At 42.4% G+C, this 20873-nt stretch overlaps 1 protein-coding gene across 1 annotated transcript; it reads left to right on the plus strand.

Moving 5' to 3' along the window:
• Positions 1-12147: 12147 nt before the first annotated feature.
• On the plus strand, positions 12148-20631 carry LOC147892920 (uncharacterized). The gene is made up of 5 exons (XM_087387769.1): positions 12148-12301; positions 12663-12819; positions 13037-13523; positions 19612-19686; positions 19784-20631. The coding sequence occupies exons 1-5, from the start codon at positions 12239-12241 to the stop codon at positions 20295-20297; spliced, it is 1296 nt and encodes a 431-aa protein (XP_087243895.1). The 5' UTR covers positions 12148-12238; the 3' UTR covers positions 20298-20631.
• Positions 20632-20873: the final 242 nt, after the last annotated feature.

Genomic DNA, 20873 nt, shown 5'->3' on the forward strand with positions numbered 1-20873 from the left:
TGGTATCAGAGCCCGGGTGATCTAGCTGAGCGTGTGTGAATGCTTGAAGCTCAGCAGCTCTGTGGGAGGAAGGAGAAGCTCTATGGGAAGCTTTGTGGGTAACTTTACTTGCATCTAAGTGTGACTTTACTTGCATCTAAGTGTGTAGAGACCTTGGAGGAACCTTTGGAAAAGTCACTTTGGTTTTGCGAAGTGGTTTTGAGAGCCTGTTAAGTGTTTTCAAAGAAAAAGTCGTTTTTTGAGCTTTTCCCTATTCCATTCAATGACAGAGACTCCATATTGACTTGTAGAGGCAATTATTGCTTGCTTTTGGTGTCCACTTCACTTCAGGAGCTTGGAAACACCTTTATTCTTGAATCTGGGATCATTTCATTGGATTTCTGACTCACTGTGTTAGTTTTTGCATTTTTTGCCCGTGTGTTGGAACTCAAGTTTGGAGCAACCATTTGCAGATCTGTCAGTTCCAATGGACTCAGAAGTCCTAAAACTTCTATGTTGGTCATCATTCGCACTCCGGTGGAGTTTACAAACAGCTCTGTTTCCAAAAACTTTTTTCAGTCCATGTGTTGGACCCAGTGATTGAGACCACAGTTTCAAGAACCGTCTGTCCCATTGCGTTCCGGACGCCCAAAAACCCCTACCTGTCAATTCTTGCACGATTCGGTGGAGGATTTTCAGAGTTATAGATCTCTGTGTATTTGATTTCATCTCTCTGTTATGCATTTTTCATTCTAAGGTTTTGAAACCTTAGATTTATGCCACATGGCAGTGGATAAGTGTTGACTCCCATTTCTCACTCATCGGTTGGGATTTTAGAGTTCTGGTAAAAGAGAGATATTTGCAAATTTTCTTGCTGAGTCCGATTATGCAATGGCGCCCATGTTTTGAGGCATCTCAGGTTCTATTTTTCAGTAGCGGTCATTACCGTGGGACTATGATTTCTTGAGCATACCTTATGCAGATCACTCTGGTTGCAGTTTGAGCAGTGTGCGCTCATTCGTGGTATGCATTGGGTTGCAGTGGATGATTTATAGGCCATTTGGATGCATTGCGGTCCTTATTGGATGCGTTGATAGGCCCAAATTGCCTTATGGGATATGGACGCTTTGCACATGGATGCTATTTTATGCTGAGGGACAGCTTTGACACATTGCAGGTGATGCACTGATAGTGCTATGCGCTCTTGGATGAGATATTATTGATGCATATGCTAGTGGACGGTGTTTATGCTTGAGTCATTTGGCACTTATTGGCATTTTCTTTTGGGCCAGATTTGCTCATATGGATGCATATTATATGCACATGAGTCAGATGCACCTTTTGATGCTTTGAGCTTTAAGTTTTGGTGATATTTCACTCTATTGTGGCATACACATTTGGGTGCACCTGGTATTTAGTGTGATTCTCTCTTGCAGGCACTAGCATTTGGGATTTTGTTTCATTTGCATCATGGCATCCTCTTCCATGTCTGAAAAGGAGTTTTTCAGCATTAAAAGGTTTGATGGGACAAACTTTTCTTTGTGGAAAGAACAAATAAGGGATGTGCTTATTCAAAAGAAGCAGATTAAACCCTTGGTAGGGATTGAAGCTAAGCCTGCAAATATGTCTGAGGATGATTGGAATGAGTTGGATGCATTAGCAAAGTCTACTATTAGACTTCATCTTGCAGAGTCAGTTTATTTCACAGTAGTAAATGAGCAGACTACGGAAGATTTGTCGAAGAAACTGTGTGCCACTTATGAGAAGGAAACTGCCTCTAATAAAGTTTACATCATGAAGAGGTTGTTTGAGCTGTTGATGAAGGAAGGGGTCTCCATTGCTTCTCACTTGAATGAATTCAATATTATTTTCAGCCAGCTTCAGGCTCAGAAGATGAATTTTGATGTGGAGACTAAGGTAATATTTCTCTTATGTTCATTGCCATCCTCATGGGATACCTTCCATATAGCTGTCAATAAATCTGCACCTAGTGGAGTACTGAAATTTGATGATGTTGTGGGGAGCTTGTTGGTAGAGGAGATTAGACGGAAGTCTATGGATGGGAACAAGCAGGATGCAGCCTTAAATGTGCAAAGGGGCAGATCAAACCTTAGGGGGAAGTCCCAAGAAAGAGGGAAGTCACGTAGCAAATTCAGGGCACGGAACATTGAGTGTTACCACTATGGCAAGAAGGGCCATATGAAAAAGGATTGCTACAAGCTGAAAAGAAGCTGAAAAGAGAGCAAAAGGATAAGAAAAAGAATGCAAATTGGGGTGCAAATCAAAAGGAAGAGAGTCCAAGGGAGGACAAAGGAAAAGTGAAGATCGAGGAGATCAATGCAGTCACACATGGCAGTCACACATGATAATGACAATGACGTTCTCTTCATGTCTAGTTTATCTGCAGAGTTGCTTACCACTTCAGATGATGCATATTCCCAGGATTGGATTTTGGATTTTGGTGCTTCATTCCATGTTACTCCCCATAGGGAATGGTTCTCCACTTATGACAGTGGAAAGACAGGTTGTGTGCATCTTGGAAATGACTATGCATGTGACATAGTGGGAGTAGGTGACATAAAGTTTTCTTTTGCAAATGGGTCTGCATTTATTTTGAAACTTGTGAGACATGTGCCTAAGCTGACCAAGAGTCTTATTTCAGTGGGTCAGCTAGATGATGTTGGCTTTCACACCACTTTTGGCTTTCAGAGTTGGAAAATTCAGAAGGGCTCTATGCTTTTGGCCAGGGGTGCCAAGTGTGGGACTTGTATCCCTTACATGTATCAGGGGTATTTGATCATGTTGTTGCAATAACCGAGCAGCCAAGCACTTCTTTGTGGCATTGCAGGTTGGGGCACATGAGCCAGAATGGAATGAAACTCTTATGCCGTTTGGGTTATGTACCGCATTTGAGTTTCTTTGATTTTGAATTTTGTGAGCATTGTCTCTATGGGAAGCAGACTAAATCAGCCCATAAAAGAAGGGGAGAAAAAGAGTTTGAAATGCTTGATTTGGTGCATTCAGATGTATGTGGTCCCATGTCTACACGGTCATTAGGCGGGGCTGAATACTATGTGACATTCATTGATGATGCAACTAGGAAAGTGTGGGCTTATGCTATAGCTCGGAAGAGTGATGTGTTCTAGGTATTTCAGAAATGGCTGGCCTTGGTTGAGAATCAGTCAGGTAGAACGCTTAAATGCCTACAGATTGACAATGGTGGAGAGTATCTCTCTCATGACTTTCAGCATTTTTGTGATACACGTGGGGTTAAGAGGGAGCTCACATCCCCTTGTACTCCAGAGCAAAATCTAGTTGCATAAAAGATGAACCGTACCATTCAAGAAAGGTTGCAATGCATGCTTTCCAATGCAAGTCTTTCTGGTGGTTTTTGGGCTGAGGCTATGAAGACTGCAGTGCATGTGATCAATAGATCACCTAGTAAGAGTTTGGATGGTGGTATTCCTGAAGAGGCATGGAGTGGCAAAAAGCCCTTTTACTCTCATTTGCATATATTTGGGTGTGAGGCATATGCACATGTGCCAAAAGAGCTTCGAAAGAAGCTAGATCCTAAGTCTAAGAAATGCATCTTTCTGGGTTATGGTGAAAGTGGAGAGATGGGCTATCGTCTTTGGGATCCAGAAGCAAAGAAGATCATATGCAGCCATGATGTAGTCTTCAATGAGAAGAAGATGCATAAGGCACCCATGAGGGATGTGGAAATGAGAAAAATCACTTTCCAGGATGTGAATCCACCTGCATATGTTGATAGACAGCAAGCTGTCCATGCACCAAATGTGCAAGAAATGGTACCACCAAGTACTCCCACAGGTATACAATCAAGGGTAGATGATGGATCATCTATTGGTGGAAATGATGAGCCAAATGTGGCTGATATGTAATTGGGACAGCATGCTGAAATGCCCTTGAGAAGATCTTCTAGAGTATCTAGACCACCCGATAAGTTTATTCCAAGGGTAGACTATGTGATGCTTACTGATTGCGGGGAGCCTTCTCGCTACAAAGAGGCTATGATGCGCAAGGATCAATGCAAGTGGGAGTATGCTATGCAATCAGAGATGAGTTCACTTATGAAGAATAAGACTTGGGACTTGGTTTCTTTGCCACATGGAAATAAAGCATTGCCATGTAAATGGGTCTACAAAATGAAGGTCACAGGTGATGATGTGCCTAGGTATAAGGTCCGTTTGGTTGCTAAAGGATTCAAGCAAGAGAAGGGTGTGGATTTTGATGAGATATTCTCTCCGGTTGTGAAGATGACCACACTTAGATGCATGCTTGGACTAGTGGCAGCACAGGATATGGAGCTTATGCAGATGGATGTCAAGACAGCTTCCTTGCATGGGGATTTGCATGAGGAAATTTACATGGTGCAACCGGAAGGCTTTGAAGAAAAGGGCAAAGAGCATTTAGTTTGCAAGCTGAAAAAGAGTCTCTATGGTCTTAAGCAAGCACCTAGAGAATGGTATCAGAAGTTTGATGCTTTCATTCGGTCTCAGGGTTTTAGAAGGAGTGAAATTGATCACTGCCTCTACACTAAAAGGGCTAAGGATAATAGCTTGATAATCTTGGCACTATATGTCGATGATATGCTATTGGCTAGCAAGAATACTTATGAGCTAGATGCATTAAAGGCCACATTGCATGAGGCCTTTGATATGAAGGATTTGGGACTTGCAGGTCATATTCTTGGTATGCGCATCATGCGTGATCGGAGTAGGAAACTCCTTTGCCTTTCACAGAAGGAGTATGTTACAAAAGTATTACAGCGTTTCAATATGGAGGGGGGGAAGGCAGTGAGTACTCCATTGCCTCCATATGTGAAACTGAGTCATACAGATAGTCCCAAATCAGATGAGGAAAGGGCCATGATGGCCAAGGTTCCTTATGCATCAACAGTTGGGAGTCTTATGTATGCTATGATAGCTACTAGACCAGACATTGCATTTGCAGTGGGAGTTGTTAGCTGGTATATGGCTAATCCAAGAAAGAGGCATTGGGAGGCAGTTTAAGTGCATCATGAGGTACATGAAGGGTACCAAGGAGATGTGCATCTGCTTTGGTAAAGGAGACATGCGTGTACTTGGGTACACAAATTCAGACTATGCAGGAGGGCATGTGGATAGTAGGAGATCCACTTCTGGTTATGTGTTCACCTTTGTAGGTAGTGCAGTGTCGTGGATGTCTCACGCACACAAGTGCATTGCTTTGTCTACCACAGAGCCTGAGTATGTTGCAGCCACAGAGGGTTGCAAGGAGGCTATATGGCTCGATCGGCTAGTGGGAGATTTGGGGATTCATACAGGTGTACCGACATTGCATAGTGATTCCATGAGTGCTATTCAGCTAGCACGGAATCCGGTCTTTCATGCAAAGAGCAAACACATTGAGGTCAGGTACCATTTCATCAGGGAGGTACTTGAGGACAAGCGCATAGAGCTTGTCAAGGTTCATACAGATGATAACCCTGCAGATATGCTGACGAAGAGTCTACCTAGTCAGCGGTTTGAGTATTGTCATGTATTGATGGGCATTGGATAGTATGCTCACTGGTTGTTCTCCCTTAAAGGCACATTGTCCTTTAAGTGGGAGGTTGTGGGGTTAAAGGTCATTGTGCCTTTACCCTGGTTATGTACAATACTCAAACACATATATAAATGAATGAAAAAGAAGATTAGGGTGGTTTTGCATCCACCAAAACTTGTGGCTCTCTGTCTCGCTCTCTTTCTCTCTCTCCTTCTTCCGTTCTTGCTTCCGTTGAGAGCACTCTCAGTACTCATGTACGAACTTAGTTTCCATCAAACCAAACTAGTTGAATTGAGTTCCCATCCAACCAAACTAGGTGAATTATGTTTAGTTTCTCCAAATTGGAAGAGTCTAGTTTTCACCTCATAAACCATGGATTTTCCTTCGGGTTGAACTTTTCCTTTATTACCCATTCACATGTAATTATGTAAATATCAATGGTTCCCATTTCTCATAAGTGTGTCCATTAGAAAGCTAGGCTATTGGTGTCTCCCAATTGGTGTCTCCCAAAGCCTTAGCACCTATAACGAGGTATTGTTCTTGGAGCCATGGGATGATATTCATAAACTCATACAATTACAAATTTTGATATATCATTTTAATGTTCATAGTGTGAACCATTTATCCGGGCATTCACTTTATAGATGATAAAATGCATAGTAAAATGATTACTTTGTTGATTATGTTCATGAGGCTACCCACCTCTTGATCGTATCAAAGTATGACAAAGTTTCCAAAGTTTCCAAATGCAGATTTAAAAAAAAGAATCCAAGATTGAAGTCCATAGAAGGCACCCCTTGTTAATCTAATTGGATGGTATACAACGTTTGATGATAATGTTAAAGATACTTGGTTGAGAATTAGTGGTATAGTCATATTTTCAATAGCCGAAACCTCTCTTACTATCCTCTAGTGGTAGACAAAAAATTGTTTGGATAAATTCTCGACAATGAGCTTATGAGAGGATCAACACTTATAAATGTTTGGTTGACGATTAGTGGTTTGACACAAAGAGACATCTTTTCAATGGTAGGAAAGCTCTCTTTTACTATCCTCAGGAAAGTTACTTATACAATTTGTCAAAAATGAGGTTATGATATGATCAATACTTATAGATGAACTATGTAACAAAGTTCTCAACAAAAGATTCTTTTACGCAAATTCATGAACTTAGTTACATAATTATGATTGTTGCTAGCTTTAAGTTACTTTGTGATATTGAAAGCCTTATAGAGTTAAATTATTTGACATTAGTGAAGTTTTTGGTCCTTGGAAAATATGGATAGGGCTCTAATGATATTATGAGCACCTAAAGATGCTCACTTCTTGACAGTATGAAATACAAGATCAATCATGAACATTTGTGATGTTCACTTCTTGATAATATGAAGATACACGATCAATTATCAACATTTTCTAGATTAGTATGGCACCCATATGGCATTCAAAAGATCTCAAGCTATACATAGCACTAGTGGAGGAGAACTATCCCATTGTCCACATGGTGTAGGTTATGAGTCACCTTTGTATTTTATCTTTTGATTTTACTTTTGGACATATCTATCAAAAGTTTTTGGTAATTCTCCTTGAGAGCATGGTCCATGTTATCTGGAATCTACTCTGCAATGCTCGTACTCCATTAAATCCAAATTGGGTATGTGACCCATGATATCACAGTCCAAGTGATAGCAACCATCTATTTGATATCTTCATCAATCTCCATAATGGTCCCTGTGTAGAGAGATCCTATTGCTTGGTCCACACAAATCCCCTCCACCAAGGTTTTGTCCAAGAACTTTGACTCTTCAACTTGCTATATTTGGAACACCAGCTCTTATGAGCAATCCTTAGTTTCAAATCTTAAGTTTTCCAAGGTACCAATTGTACTTTCCACCTGTGGCACTTTATCCTTAAGTTTTCATGCTCTGCTTGTAGTTCTCAAGCCTTTGAAGTAAAATATTTGATTAAGTCCATTGTATGGACCTAGAGCATCTTGTAACCAGCTCTTATTGGGGTAGCCTAAGCGATAAGTGATCTTGCCAACTTCCTAGCCTTCAAGAAGCCCACAATGCCAACTCTTATGGCCATCAAGCTAGAGATGATGCATACTTGTGCATTGAAGCTACCCCTTCTAACTGTTTGGTGGGATTTTAGCCTCAATTATTTGCATTGAGAACTTCAAGACACTATATACTCCAAAGCATTATAATGAATTCCATAAATATACAATAGGAATACATATGATGGTGGTTTTCATCTTGATGTTTCTTACCATTGCAAAAAGTAAGGCACATCTCTATCATCCCATTCTACATTATCTCGTGATAGAAGATCATGGAAATGGTCTACTTAAACTACAAAATTCTATTAAGAAATTTGTATAATTTCATCTTCTTCCTCCTTAGTGTTGACATCCTTGTCTGCATCTTGGAGTCTAAGCAACACATGCCCTCCTCCAGCTTCACAAAAGAATATGACTTAGTGCACCAATGTTTAATGTTTGATTTTCTAACATTCAATTTGTTGTTTGAAAATCTCATCTTACAGTTGCTTGGAGCAACCACTAGGAACAATTCCTCAACCACCATTACATTAGCCTTTGATTCAACATTTCCAGGTTGGCCCTCCTCCTCCTTCCATTGATCTACCTTTTGGAATCTATAATCTATTTCTATGTGTTGGTCGTTCTTCTTCTTTATTGGTCTACCTTCTTCAACCTATAATCTCTTGCTATATATATGGGCTTATTGTAGTAGAAGCATTTTTTATTTCTCTTATTGCATCCACCCTATGAAGAGCTCCTTACTTCATTTGAGACTTTCCCTACTTTCCATTCTCAACGTGTTGTTCCTTTCCCTTCTCTTGATACCGCAAAGGCCTTGTTGCCATTATCTCCATTGGACTGCTTCATTTGAAGCTTGAGCATACCTTGTTAGTTTCCTAGCCTTCAAGAGTCCACAATGCCAACTCTTATGGCCATCAAGCAAGGGGTAATGCATGCCTATGCATTGAGGCTTCTAGCAATTTGGTGAGACTTTAGCCTTGATAATCCCCATGAGAACTTCAAGCCAACTAGATACTCCAAAGCATTCTAATGAATTCATAAACACAAAACAAGAATACATACCTTGGTTGTTTACATCTTGATGTTGCCTACCATTGCAGAAAGCTAGGCACATCTTTGCCATCCTATTCTACACAATTATCTTGTGATTGTAGAACATGGAATCATCTTGGTAAAAATACAAAAGTCTACAAGTAATGGGTATAGCTTCATCTTCTTCCCTCTTAGTTGTGACACCCTCATCTTCATGTTGGAGTCTAAGGAACATGTGTTGTCCTTCACTTTCACAAAGGATTATGACTTAGTGCACCAATGTTTAATGTTTAACATTCTAACTATCACCTTGTTGTTTGAAAATCTCATCTTAGCCATGCTTGGAGCAACCTCTAGGAAAATACCTCAACCACCATAGAATTTGGTTCATCCTTTCGAGGTTGATCCTCTCCCTCCTTTCATTGATCTACCTTCGTAATCTACAATTTCTTGCTATGTGTCTAGGCTTTGAGGTTGGTCATCCTTCTTTTCTACTCTACCTTCTTTAATCTATAATTTATTGTTGTATGTATCAGCTTACTACAGTAGAAGCATTTCTTCTTTCTCTTGTTGCATCCACCCTTTGAAGGGTCCCTTGCTTCATTTGAGGCATATCCATGCTTTCCCTTCTCAATGTTTTTTTAATTGATACTGCAAAGGCCTTGTTGCTATTATCTTTATTGGGCAGCTTCATTTGAACCTTGAACATCTTGTGACTAGATCTGATTGGTGTAACTTGATTGAAAATTGAGCTTGTTATCTTCCTAGCTTGAAAGAAGTCCACAATGCCGAGCCTTGTGGCCATTGGTGGTTTACATCTTGATGTTGCCTTCCATTGCAGAAACCTAGGCACATCTTTGCCATCCTATTCTACACAATTATCTTGTGATGTAGAACATGGAAATGGTCTTGGTTAAATTATGAAAGTCTACAAGCAATAGGTATACCTTAATCTTCTTCCCATCAATGTTGACCTCCTGGTCTTCACAATTATCTTGTGATGTAGAAGATGGAAATGGACTTGGTTAAAATATGAAAGTCTACAAGCAATAGGTATACCTTCATCTTCTTCCCCTCAATGTTGACCTCTTGGTCTTCATCTTGGAGTCTAAGCAACATGTGTTGTCCTTCACCTTCACAAAATATTATGACTTTGTGCACTAATCTTTTATGTTTCACATTCAAACAATCACCTTGCTATTTGAAAATGTTATTGAAGGGATGTTTTGAGCAACCACTAGGAACTCACCATTACATTAGCCTTTGGTTCATCCTTTAGAGGTTGGATATCCTCCTCCTTTCATTGAACTACCTTCTCAAATCTACTATTTATGACCTTGACATTGGTCATCATTCTTCTTTTTTGGACTACCTTCTTCAATCTATAATTTATTGACGTATGTATGGGCTATAGTAGACACAATTCTTGTTTCTCTTATTGCATCCACCCTCCAAAGGGTCCCTTGCTTCATTTGAGATGTGTCCATGCTTACCCTCTTGTGGTTCTTTTTCCATTTCTTGATAGTGCAAAGGCCACATTACCATTATTGCCATTGGAGTGCTTCATTTGAGCTTCACCCTAGAGCCACAATGGGCCCAATGCATCAAAGACAATTGGTGTTAATCATTCTCCACTTGTAATGGGCATTGGTAGTACTTTTGAAGCCATACTAGGTAAGTGACCCATGATATCACCCTCCAAGCGATAGCAACCATTTATTTGATATCTTCATCAATCTCTATAATGATCTTCATGTAGAGAGATCCTAGTGGTTGGTCGATGCAAATCCCCTCCATGTATGAACATGTTGAGAATAGAGAAGGTGTATATCTATCTATATCACGTTGATTTGAGTATAGTAATGAAGGATATTACATTTGACGAGATGGGGATCTCATGAGAAGGAAGGTGATTTAGAGGACATCATATGTGACATAAGGAGATCTTATGAGAATGAAGGTGTGAGACATTAATGGAATAAGAGTACATCCCACTATGGAATAGGGAAAGGAAAGTAGGTCAATATGACAAGTACGAAGGTGAAATTTATGACCGGGAAGTAAGATCTGACAAGAAGGTGGGTGCAAAGCATGTCCCCACCATGGAGCATGAATGCGTGCCCATTAATAACTTTGAAAAATTGTTTGATTAGTCAAACATCATTGTTTGTGATGTTGGAGAGGGTAGAATTTTCAAATATGACCATAAAATAGCTATGAATGTCTCACTTTAGACTAGGAGGGAGGAAGGAAGGACAATGAAATAGGATGTCCCAAATAAGTCCCCCCTAGCGTGAAAAAATAGGAAATTCAATTAATTAGTTGTTGTGCACTTCGAATGAAGGTATTAAGGTAAGCTTGGACGCCTGAATTAATGCATTGAATGAAAGTATTAAGCTAAGGTTTGCCACCCACGAATTAATGTGCGTGCAACTTCTCGATCCTTCTGCTGCTAGCAACTCCTCCAAAAGCTTCTCCGCGCCAATATATATAGACCAACACCCCTAGAGCAGAAAGGCAAAGCGGGATAGGGGAGGAGGAGAGGGGAAGTGCAGGAGTGAAAGGCAGGGACGAGAGAGGTGGAGTGCGAGGTTTAATGTTTCAAATTAACCTATGATAATGCATGACGTGTGCGCGCACAAGCAACTAATTAAGTGAATTTAATTATCCAAGCCATTAGGAGTCATTGAGTTGTGCTTTTGAAATGTGAAAGTTTTCCTTGATTGGTGTTGGAATTGGGAGGAGTGGAGCCGCATTGATGAGGATGTTCGATTTGTGGGTCGAAGGGTGTAAAGAGGTAGTACCCATGGACTGGATTTTCACTTGCGAACGAGTAGAAATCATTGGCAGCTTGCTCTTGGAGACCTCATCTCCTATTGGTTGGTATGCATCCTATATGAGTCCCCTAGGGTTGTGATGCATTCCAGTGACCTAAGAATTTTAGTTGGATTGCATTGCTAGTGAGTCGCATGCAAGTTGTAGCCAACCAGCCCCCCTTTTCCCTGGAACAGAGATCTCTACCTAGGACACCTCCTAGCAACAAGAGAAGAAGAATCCACGTCTTACAAACTTGAAATAGAAGTTGCATTCAATGCAACAGGTAGTTCTGATGCCGTTCTTTCTTCCAGAGGATTCACGGTAAACACGAAAGGCTTCAGTGGGGGCCAGTGGTTTGGAGCGTTTGGATCCGGACATCGGGTCCATGGGAATGTGCTCTTAGAAACTCGTAAATTACCCGAAGTGTTGGTCCACGGAAATTGCAGAGGTGGCAAAGCTGGCATTGCAAGTTGATGAGGCTTTGTGTGATTGTATAGTGCAAACGTGGCATGTTGGCAGGGCTAGGTAGTTGAGGCTGTCCGATTTGGTGGTGCAAAGTCATGAGGGTAGTGACGACAAAAAGAGGGATCAGAGCAATGTTGTTGTTTGGGGAGAGGGGGTGCCGTCAAAGTTAACGGGGACGTCAGAGTTGACGTGAAGACTCCGTTTAGATGATGATTATAGGCCGAAGGCAAAGCTGCAAAGTTTTCAGGCTATGGCGTTTCTGCTCCTTCTTCTTCTTCCTCATCATCCATCCCTTTTAGGGTTGCAGATCCTTCTCTGCTTCCTCCCCCAGCCATGACCCAATCCTTCCTTCCCTGCCACTCTTCCCCCTCCGACCTTCATGCCTTCGCTCTCCAGGTACTTGCTTTCTCCATCTTCTAGTTTCTCTTCCTTCTCGCTTTGCTTCTTCACTCGCATTTCTGGATCTGCACAGATTTCCGCTTCTTTTTGTTTTTAGCATGCCTTCCCCGTACTTCCCCTTTTCCCCTTCATCGCATCTCGTCTTTTCCAGGAGCGCCTGTCGCCAGATTGGTTCTTTGAGAACTTTGCTTTCCCGATTTGAAATCCTCTGGTGTGGATTAAGCAGTTATAGAATTCCGGCACAAGACCGGAGCGTGTTTGTTGTCCTGCCCGTTGTCACTTAAAGGCCGTCCACGCCTTCTTTTATAGGATTTGCAATCTCCGTCGTGCTACTCTTATGGGCGGATTTTGCGTGTAGGCGTTTTCTGGACTGAGACAGGTGCCCAATCACCAATGGAATTTCGGTGGAAAGTCTTTGCAGAAGAAGAGGGCGGATCCATGTTTCAACGACCTTCCAAGGATAGGGACGAATTTTAGTGTTCGAAGTCTGTATGCTGACCGCCAGGCATTATACGGTAATATTGACTGTCTTCTTACTGTGTTAAGCCTTACGCAGTTCTTTCATCTTCAAGTCCTCAGCGGAGAGGTTTTGACGGGAGCAAGATTATAGAGTGAATCTTTTGAAAGAGAACAAGCTACGATAGCGTTTAACAATTGTAGGGCGCTTTAGTATGTACAACTCTTTTCTACATGGGATTCTAACTTGCTTCTATGTTTGTCCATGATATACAGATGAGACCCACGCGTGTACCAACGTGTCTTTGTCACCAAACTATCAATCGAGAGCTCTTATCAGTGGAGCCTCAGGATGCATTTCCTTGGGAACACTTGCTAGAGAGCCCATGTCTCACTCACCACAAGAACATCATTTGCCAGTGTTCTATCAACAGTGTTACACTCAAGAAAAGAACGGCATTTGCAAGCCTTCCGTGTCAGCCGTGACTGATCACGAAAGATTTGTTAGTGATTCTCGGTCATTACAGCAAGCGGACCTCACTTCTTCACCTCAAATTCAGCAAAAGCCACTAGTGGCTTCGGGTTGGTTGTACCTTGGAATCTGTGGGAATTCTTTGATCACAAGGGTGGGGAGCGACTCCAGATGCTTTCATCAGCCAGGATTTGTGTGTGAGCGTGCAGATTGGCAAGAACAGACAAGGGCTTTGGATACTTTATGTGCTGCTGCGGTCGTAAAGGCTCCCAAGAGCTTATTAACTGAATTGTAAGTGTTTTAGATCATACTCTGCTCCTCTTTCTCTACACCACACCCTGCAGCCTCTCTCTCTCTCTCTCTCTCTCTGTCGCTTGGGCCATCGATGCTGTTACTTGTAATGCATTGGAAACGTGTGTAGTGATGCTAGCCCCAGATAATCATTCCTCTTACGTATCTGATGTCATTTAAATTTTCATCTTTCGATCATGTCCTTTTGCGCTTCTCTCTTGGGGATTTTGGGGTCATGTGTTTAAAAATGGAATGGAAGGCTGCAATAGCAGTGAGAAAGTGGCAGGCAGGTTCGGGCCTCTAATATGCAAAATGGCTCTCGTAGGAGCTGTGAGATGCATGCAGCGATGGTGGAATAAATAGATAACGTGTTTGCTGAGACTTCCCTCTTCATACCTTGGTCTGAGGTACAGGAGATATCGAGCTTACGGTCTAAGGCTGCGAGATGCATGCAGCGATAGTGGAATAAATAGATAACAACGTGTTTGCTGAGACTTCCCTCTTCGTACCTTGGTCTGAGGTACAGGAGATAGCGAGCTTAAGGTCTGGGGCAAGGGGTCCATTAGCAGATCAAGTGAGGACTACCACAGAGGTTCCTCTAGTCATCTATATTGCCGTTGCTGCTTTGGATGTGTCCTGGTGTCAGACATTGATGACCAAACTATGAAAAATTTCAACTAACTGCCTGCATCCCTGAAATTAGGGATTCTGGCAAAATTGCAGTGCATTTGGTTTTTTTAAAGGGGTATTTGCCAGATAATCACCTTCTGTACTATGAAGGGCAGCCTATGGGGCTTTGAGTTTACTGCTACATCTATGTCAGCTACATAACCTTGGAGTTCTAAGTTGATCCTTCAAGTGGTGTTAGTTAGTTGTCTGCAATTATACTCTGACTATCTTAATCTAGCCAAGAGCAGGAATTTGTTGTGATTTTGTGAAGTTGTGGCTTGCGGATACTGGGGGCAGCCTTTGCAGGCTGCCTTCCCTGCTTACCTGTCCAGCCTTTGGGGACCCTAAAGGGACTCCTAACCTAGGCTAAGACCTAAACTATAAGATGGAAACACTTAACCTACTGTTCTCCAGTGGGTACTAGTGAACAAGAATTGACTTACTGACTTGACCTAAGGCTGAGAGACTGACCTACGTAGCTTGTGCCCGACTGTCCCTGGACAAGGGCTCACAAAGGGGTCACAGCATACGACAAAATTTCCTATCTGGGAACTATAATGCACTTGTCGATGTAGCCAGTATGTCACCTTGCACCCAAGTGCAGGGGTGCATGTGACATTACCTCCTTAACTTGGCGGTAGGTTCATTGCTTCCAAGTAGTCCGCCAATATCTGGGGAAACTCCTGGAAAAAATCTTCGTCCAACCACACTGCTTCATGGGTACCTCGATCACGGAACTTGGTGTAAAACTCCCGGATCCTGCGTCCTGACCCATGCTTGAATTTATGAAGAAGGTTCTGTTCTGGCTGCAAAACTTCGGTTTCATCAAGAACTTCAGGTTGTTGCTCGTTGGAAATCTCTGAAAGAGGAGGTCCAAAATATGGCTTCAACCAAGCTACATGGAACATGTTGTGCATAGTCCAATTGTCTGGTAGGCGTAACTTCATTGAGACATCGTTGATCTTTTGAATAATAGGGAATGGTCCGAAGCTCCTCAAGGACAGCTTAGGGCATCGCTTGCCCACCTGCTTCAATCGTTGTTTGATAATGCGTAAATACATCCATTTACCCTCTTTATATAGGACATCTCGTCTGGATTTATTAGCTTGGTATGTATACGATGCTTAAGCTTTGGCGATGCGGCTTTTCACGGACTCTGTAATCTACAGGCACTTCCCAACATACTCTGCGAATACTCGGGACATCATCTTGTTGAATGTTGGTGGTGCATTCTTCAGACCAAAGGACATGACAACGAACTCGTAATGAGCTCGCTCAGTTCGGAAAGCTATCTTTGGGATTTCAGCTTCAAAAATCCCGACTTGATGGTAGCCACTCTTGAGGTCAATCTTTGAAAAAAATCTTGCACCATTGAGTCTTTTGAAGATATACTCGATGCGGGGCATAGGAAACTTGTTGCTTACCGTAAGCTTGTAGAGTGCTTTGTAGTCGACACATAGTCGTTCGGACTTATTCTTCTTTGCCACAAATAGAATGGGTGCAGCAAAAGGCGAAGGAGGTCTAATAAACCCTGCGCGTAGTAATTGAGACAATTGCTGCTCTAACTCCCGCTCCATAGACTTTGAAAGTCGATAAGGGAACTTACTTGGAGATAGATCGATGCGATGGTCTTCCGATCGGTTGGGAGGTAGCTGGGGTGGTAGATCGTTCCGGAGCATGATGTCTTTGAACTCTTGGCGTAGATCCACTTTTGCTTGCTCCCATCGGAGGAGCGGCTTGAACTGCAGTGATCTGGCAGTGGACATAGACAAGTGCACACATGGCACCCTTGTGGGCGGCGCGACCTGCTTGAATATGAGAGATTAATGGAATCCCTGGTATGCTCCGATCACCGCGTATCACGGCGGGCCTAGGTAAACCTTCCACAATCGTGAAGGTGTCATGCCGCCAATCAGGGGTTAGAACATGCTCACGGAACCATTGAATCCCGAGGATCATGTCGCACCCCATCAAAGGAGTCAATATAAAATCCCGCATACGCATGGTCTTTTGAACTGAAAAAGTGAACTAGATGGCCTTATGTGCGATGTGTGTGTGCAAGCTGGGCGTGAACCTATCCACTGCAAGCTCGTGAGGCACCAAGGTGCATCCCACTGTCTTGGCAAGGTGAGGGGAGATGGCATCTTCTGAACTCCCCATATGGAACAGGATAATAAATTGATATCTGTTAGTTGTGCCGTACGCTCGAATGAGCGCCTTCTTTTGATCTGAGAAGTCGTCCTCTTTCTTACCTTGAAAGACCACCGTGGGAACGGCGTTTAAAGCAGGGAAGACGGCATTTGTAGCTGAGGATGGAGGCGGGGTTGGAAGAGCCAATACATTAGTGACGGATGAAGTAGGGGCTTTCGCAGCTTTTGCGGAAGCCACTTCGGACAATCCTTCTTGCCATGTCCAGTGATGTGGTGGCAATGAAAGCAGCGGTGTTCTTGGTGGTACCGCTTCTGCTTGTCGGGCTGTAGATAGCCTCTTGTAATACCCACTTTAGCCTTCTCATTCAGAGTCATCATTGGCTTGGACTCCTCCTTTTGACCAGAAGCCTGGCTGTCTTTCTTTTAGAACTGGTTGTCCTTCTTCTCATCCTTACCTGTTGCGTTGTTTGACTGCTGTGGGGCTTTGGAATCTTTCTGGACCTACTTGGGCTTTCCCTCGTTCAGCATCATCTCTTGATTTTGTGCGAGAGTCAGCGCTCACTCGTAATCCGGCGGGTTGAAGTTCCGAATGGTAAAACATATGTTCGTGGCTAAACCTCGAATGAATTGCTTCATCTGTCGATGTAGCCAGTGTGTCACCTTGCACCCAAGTGCAGGGGTGCATGTGACACTAAGAGGATTCATTCACGTGATTAACTTCAGTTGCAAAAGTACATAACACACATTGAAACACTTCATAGTCAGAACTTGCCATCATATATATTACTTTCAAAGAGTTTTTAAGAGGGCATAGTAGGTCATCAAAATTACCTTGCAATACATAGGGTACTTCCCCTTTGACAAAATTTAACTGCCTGTCAGCTTGGACATTTAGCTTATGCAGCCGATCTTTAGCTGGAATAATATCCACCTTATCTAAAGTCAACTCTAGACCTTCGGTGTAATTCTGGATAATGAGGGAAATCTGTGTCGCACATCAATCCCCTATTTGATTTCCGCCTGCTATGTCCACCTCATAGACATTGTCGCTCTGCTGCGATGGAATTCTCAACTTTTGCAAAAAAATTAGTGTTCAGGAAATTACGAGAACTCCCAAAGCCAACCAAAATGTGCACTGTCCTACCTTCGATCGTCCCACATATACGTATAAGATTCATTTTAAAGCTACAACCTTCTTACAAGGACTTTGGTGTAAGAGTGTATGAATATAGAAAGTTCCATTCTCTAGGAAAACAAGGTGAATGATCAAAATCATTCATGAGGCCTGCCCAGGTCCAAAATAGAAAATAGAAGAGAAAACCAGGGAGGAAATGGTGGAGATCACATGCCCCCAATAGAAAGAAGAGAAAAACAGGGAGAAAATGGTGGAGATCAACCAATCACAAAATGTGATTTTTTATTATTACAAAACGTATTTTTCTCTTCTAAACAAATTGTCGTCACTATAGCCTACTCCCCAGGGCAGGCCAAAAAAGAGTGTATGAACGGGAGAGTTAGTGTTACCTTTGGCTTCGGTCAAAGTATTATTTTTTGCCTTGCCCTTCAACTTCGGACAATCATTGCTCCTATTGTCCGCAAATGAAGCAACAGCCTTCCTTTACATATTGATGGGTCTATTCGGCCTTCTTCATTGCGCTTTCCAGTCACCTCAGCTGGAATTTGTGAAGGACTCGGGGCTCGAGTTTGCGTTGCCCTAGGAGGTCGAAAGTGCTCTTCCTCCTAGAAGTTTTTTTGCTTGGAATTTCTGGTAGGCTGTGGTTTTTGTGAATAACTCCCCTTCACCCTAGTATCATGATAGATCTTGGTATATCTAATCGCATCCTTGAGGTTCTTACTAACGATTGCTGGTTTTCCGGGCCTGATTTACTGTTTCAAAGCTTCTTGTTAATGCTAAAGAGGGGCAGCACTTAGTTTACACTTCAGTTGCCTGTGGCTGTACCAAAAGACTTCAGAGATTTTAAAGAGCTCTAGGCTCTTACTTTTTGTGGAAAGCAGCTACCTAAAAGCTCCAAAATCAACCTGATTTTGGGCTGAGCTTGTTTTCCAAAAGATCCATAGCTTTTCTCCCTCTTGCTTTCAGCTTACAGCCAAGACCAGCCTGCTGCGAATCATTATTGGATTCCTGGGAAATTTTGATTCACTTTTTTTCTGCTGCACCATGTTCCAGCCTCCCAATCAACGAAGTACTGCTGGCTCTAAGGGATCAACCCAAAATGCACCCCCCTAACCACAACAATTTCCCTGGTAAGTCCCCAGCTGCTGATGCAATGAATATGCATGGAATCCCTGCAACAAACTGCCCAATTACTGCCTTTTCCTTGCACCGGGCCTGGCCAAGAACTTGGTGAAGCCTGCAGCAGATCACACTAGTTTATGGTTGTTCTACATACCCACCTTGGTTGTAATCAACACAGGGGTTTTGGCTGCAACAACCAGTCGACTTTTACAGGAAGACACCACCCTAGAACTGTGAATTTTCTGAGGGGCCTTGAACTGATTTCTATCAGTTCGTTGCCTTCCTATGTCCATGAATGCCTACAGCTGTCAGCAGTACATCTACAGCACTATACCGTCAATTCTCAAGCAACACACGTCACAGCCCTACTCTTTTCATTTCCAATCATTTGTACAAGCCTCCCCCTTGCAGGTTCAACACACTTTGGGGTTTCTTGTGCAGAAACCTGCTGCCGAACAGTTCCTAGCATCACTCTCCAACAATTCACACTGTTTCCCACTCCAGCAACTTTGCAGAAACATATCAAATACATACCTGTCGCTCTTTCAGCCATCTGTATGTGTGCCTGTGTTTGTCTTTTCTTTCTTACCTTCATGTTGTGAAATAGTTTTCTATATCCGAAAATGGGCATCTGGCAACGTACACCACTGTAGAAATTGAGCTGATCCCATTTGTACCTGGAAAGGCCTTTGCCATGTTCAACATTGTGGGGTTTCTAGAAAACATGAGAGGAACCACAACCTCACAGCCAGATGCAGCTAACCAGGTGCTTCATTGCAAAGCAGCCATTCCAGAACTTAGCCTCTTGGAAGTGGTGAGAGGGCCAAAGGTAGTAGTTTGATTCCAAGTTGCCCTGAAGTTTTTCTCTTCAAGGCCTTTCAATTTAGTTTATTTATGTTTGGAGGCCTGTTTCTGTACTTATTTTGTGAAGAGACACAGCTTTCACACCTGTCTCTTTCTCTTGCTATGAACAATTCAATTTGAGCTTGTCACAGTTGAGGTTTTCTTACAGGGTCGGAGTTGAGAGCACTGCCGAATTCATGCCGTTGGTGTCAGGATCTGTCTTGAAATCGAGGACTACCAAAAAGTAAGCTAAGGTTTATTTAATTTACTTTTTTTTGTTCTTGATTTTATGCACCTAGCCAGTGCTTGGAAATTGAGTGATAAAACCTCCTTGTTTACAGTCGTATGTCTGAGAAGGTTAAAAAAAGCAGCATTCCAAGACAACGGAAACAGCGGAAGACTGCAATACTGACAAGGGACCTTTTTGGAAGAAGCTCATTTCACCTATGTGAAGTCATTTTCTGTTATCCGTTCATGAGCTCAAGCTCAATGGTCTCCAACATTCGGTGCCTCTCCAGGGAAAGCTTGGAAGAGCTCGTAGGCATATTGAGGCAAATTGCTGTAGGGCTTGCTGGTACTGGGGTTGCTCTAATGCTTTTTGTGGCTTCCAGAATGCTCTCTGTTAATGCAGCCTTCGACAATCACAAGATGATTAGTATGTTCTTTGGACTAGGGCTTCTATCTCTATCTTTAGCCACCAAGAGAATTGCAGATGTGGTCAAGTGTATGGCTGATGTTTGTACCAAAGCAAGGTCTCCAAGTAAAGAACATATGGTGAAACTACAAAAAGAATTGCAAGGCTTGGCATTCAAGGCTTTCCCTCTCATAGCTTTGTGTTTAGTAAGGTTTGGCTGAATTCACAAACTTGAAATGGTTGCAAGCTGGCCCATTGATTTACATACACACCGATGATGGTGCCTATCTTTTGGTGATCCATCTCATGACCTGTAATACTAATCACATCTCGTTGGAGTAGACAGAGAAGGTGGATATGATTTTGTGTAAGGATGGCATCTAGATGTGTCTCCTGGATACATATCTCAGGCCATATATGCTGCTTGAAAGATGTAGTCACGTTGTATCACTGAACTGTTCACTCTGCCTGGATATGGCCCTGAGTATGTTGTGTGCCCATGGGTAATATGCACTTTAGAATTACTATCTTGCACGCTTAGTTCATATGTTTTCAGACCTGTCCACACCTTTGAGTTGCTAAGTTTAAAGTAAAATTTCTGCTCTTATGCATAAATGAATTTATGTTCAACAATTTGTTTAAGGTTAACTAATTTTGGTCCCCATTTTTGCAATTCGAATGTTAGGAGTCAACTAAAATTTTTAAGCTCAAGATACTGGATAGGATAGTAGGTTCTAGGGACGTTATAGGCTGCTTTATTCTAAAGCTGCGCTTTTGTTGGGGGTTTTCATATTGTG

The sequence above is a fragment of the Dipteris shenzhenensis genome, chromosome 16, assembly GCF_047967505.1.
Source record: "Dipteris shenzhenensis isolate YYH24624 ecotype China chromosome 16, Dip_SZ_1.0, whole genome shotgun sequence".
In the NCBI taxonomy this organism is placed as follows: domain Eukaryota; kingdom Viridiplantae; phylum Streptophyta; class Polypodiopsida; order Gleicheniales; family Dipteridaceae; genus Dipteris; species Dipteris shenzhenensis.